Source organism: Trichechus manatus, unplaced genomic scaffold, assembly GCF_000243295.1.
Source record: "Trichechus manatus latirostris isolate Lorelei unplaced genomic scaffold, TriManLat1.0 scaffold00004, whole genome shotgun sequence".
NCBI lineage: Eukaryota > Metazoa > Chordata > Mammalia > Sirenia > Trichechidae > Trichechus > Trichechus manatus.
In genome coordinates, this window is record NW_004443940.1 from 34,624,653 (window position 1) to 34,625,593 (window position 941).

The window sequence follows — 941 nt, forward strand, 5'->3', positions numbered from 1 at the left end:
CCCTGGTGTCTGCCTGCTCTCCCTGGTGTCTGCCTGCTCTCCCTGGTGTCTGCCTGCTCACCCTGGTGTCTGCCTGCTCACCCTGGTGTCTGCCTGCTCACCCTGGTGTCTGCCTGCTCACCCTGGTGTCTGCCTGCTCTCCCAGGTGAAGCTCGACTTCGTGGCCCCTGCCACCGGTGCCCACAACTACACTCTGTACTTCATGAGTGACGCTTACATGGGCTGCGACCAGGAGTACAAGTTCAGCGTGGATGTGAAAGAAGCTGAGACTGACAGTGACTCGGATTGAGTTGTAGGAGAGCACAGCTGACCCCGGAGCAGGACAGGGACGGTTGCGTGGGGTCTTGTTGGGGAGTTGAGGTCTGCCCGTCGGGGCCGGTGCAGTCCCAGCCCTCCGCTGCCTCTTGTCCCTTTCGCCATCTTGCAGTCCAGACTTGGACCCAGTGCAAACACTGCCCCACCGAGGCAGTGGATGGAGCTGTGTCGCCAGAAGGGGGCAGCATCAGGGGATGTGACCGCCCCCCCCGCCGCCCCCCCAGCTTGGGCCCAGTGTCTGCAGGTGTCAGGTAGCTGGTCCTTCATAAACCTTGTACAGCGTTTTTAGGCACGTTCTTTGTAGTTCTTGTGAGTCGCACATTCTAATAAAACAACTCCAGGAAACCGTTTTCTTCTGTCTTTGCAATGATTCCAAATTAAGTTTCCTTTCTCTGAGGTGAGGCCCTTAGTGGGAAGGTTGGTTTGCTTTTGTAGCTGATGACTTTTGTAATCGGTACTTCTAGAGGACAGACCTGGCCTGCAGTCGGGCCGTCACCAGGAGCCGTTTCAACCCAGCTGGAGGAGGGAACATTGTTTGGCAGCTTCTCTTCAGGCTTGTGATGTTGGTCCCCCACCTGTGTGTTATCCAGATGTCAGCACTGCTGCAGGAACTAACACTTGAGCCT

The 941-nt window shown here is 56.9% G+C and overlaps 1 protein-coding gene across 1 annotated transcript in view; it reads left to right on the forward strand.

Annotated features, from left to right (window-relative positions):
- SNRNP200 (small nuclear ribonucleoprotein U5 subunit 200) overlaps positions 1-941 on the forward strand; it is a 31,458-nt gene extending 30,517 nt beyond the window's left edge. The window contains exon 45 of the mRNA XM_004369344.2: positions 146-941. Within this exon, the coding sequence (XP_004369401.1) occupies positions 146-289 (144 nt within the window). The 3' untranslated portion in view covers positions 290-941. The remainder of the gene's footprint in view (positions 1-145) is intronic.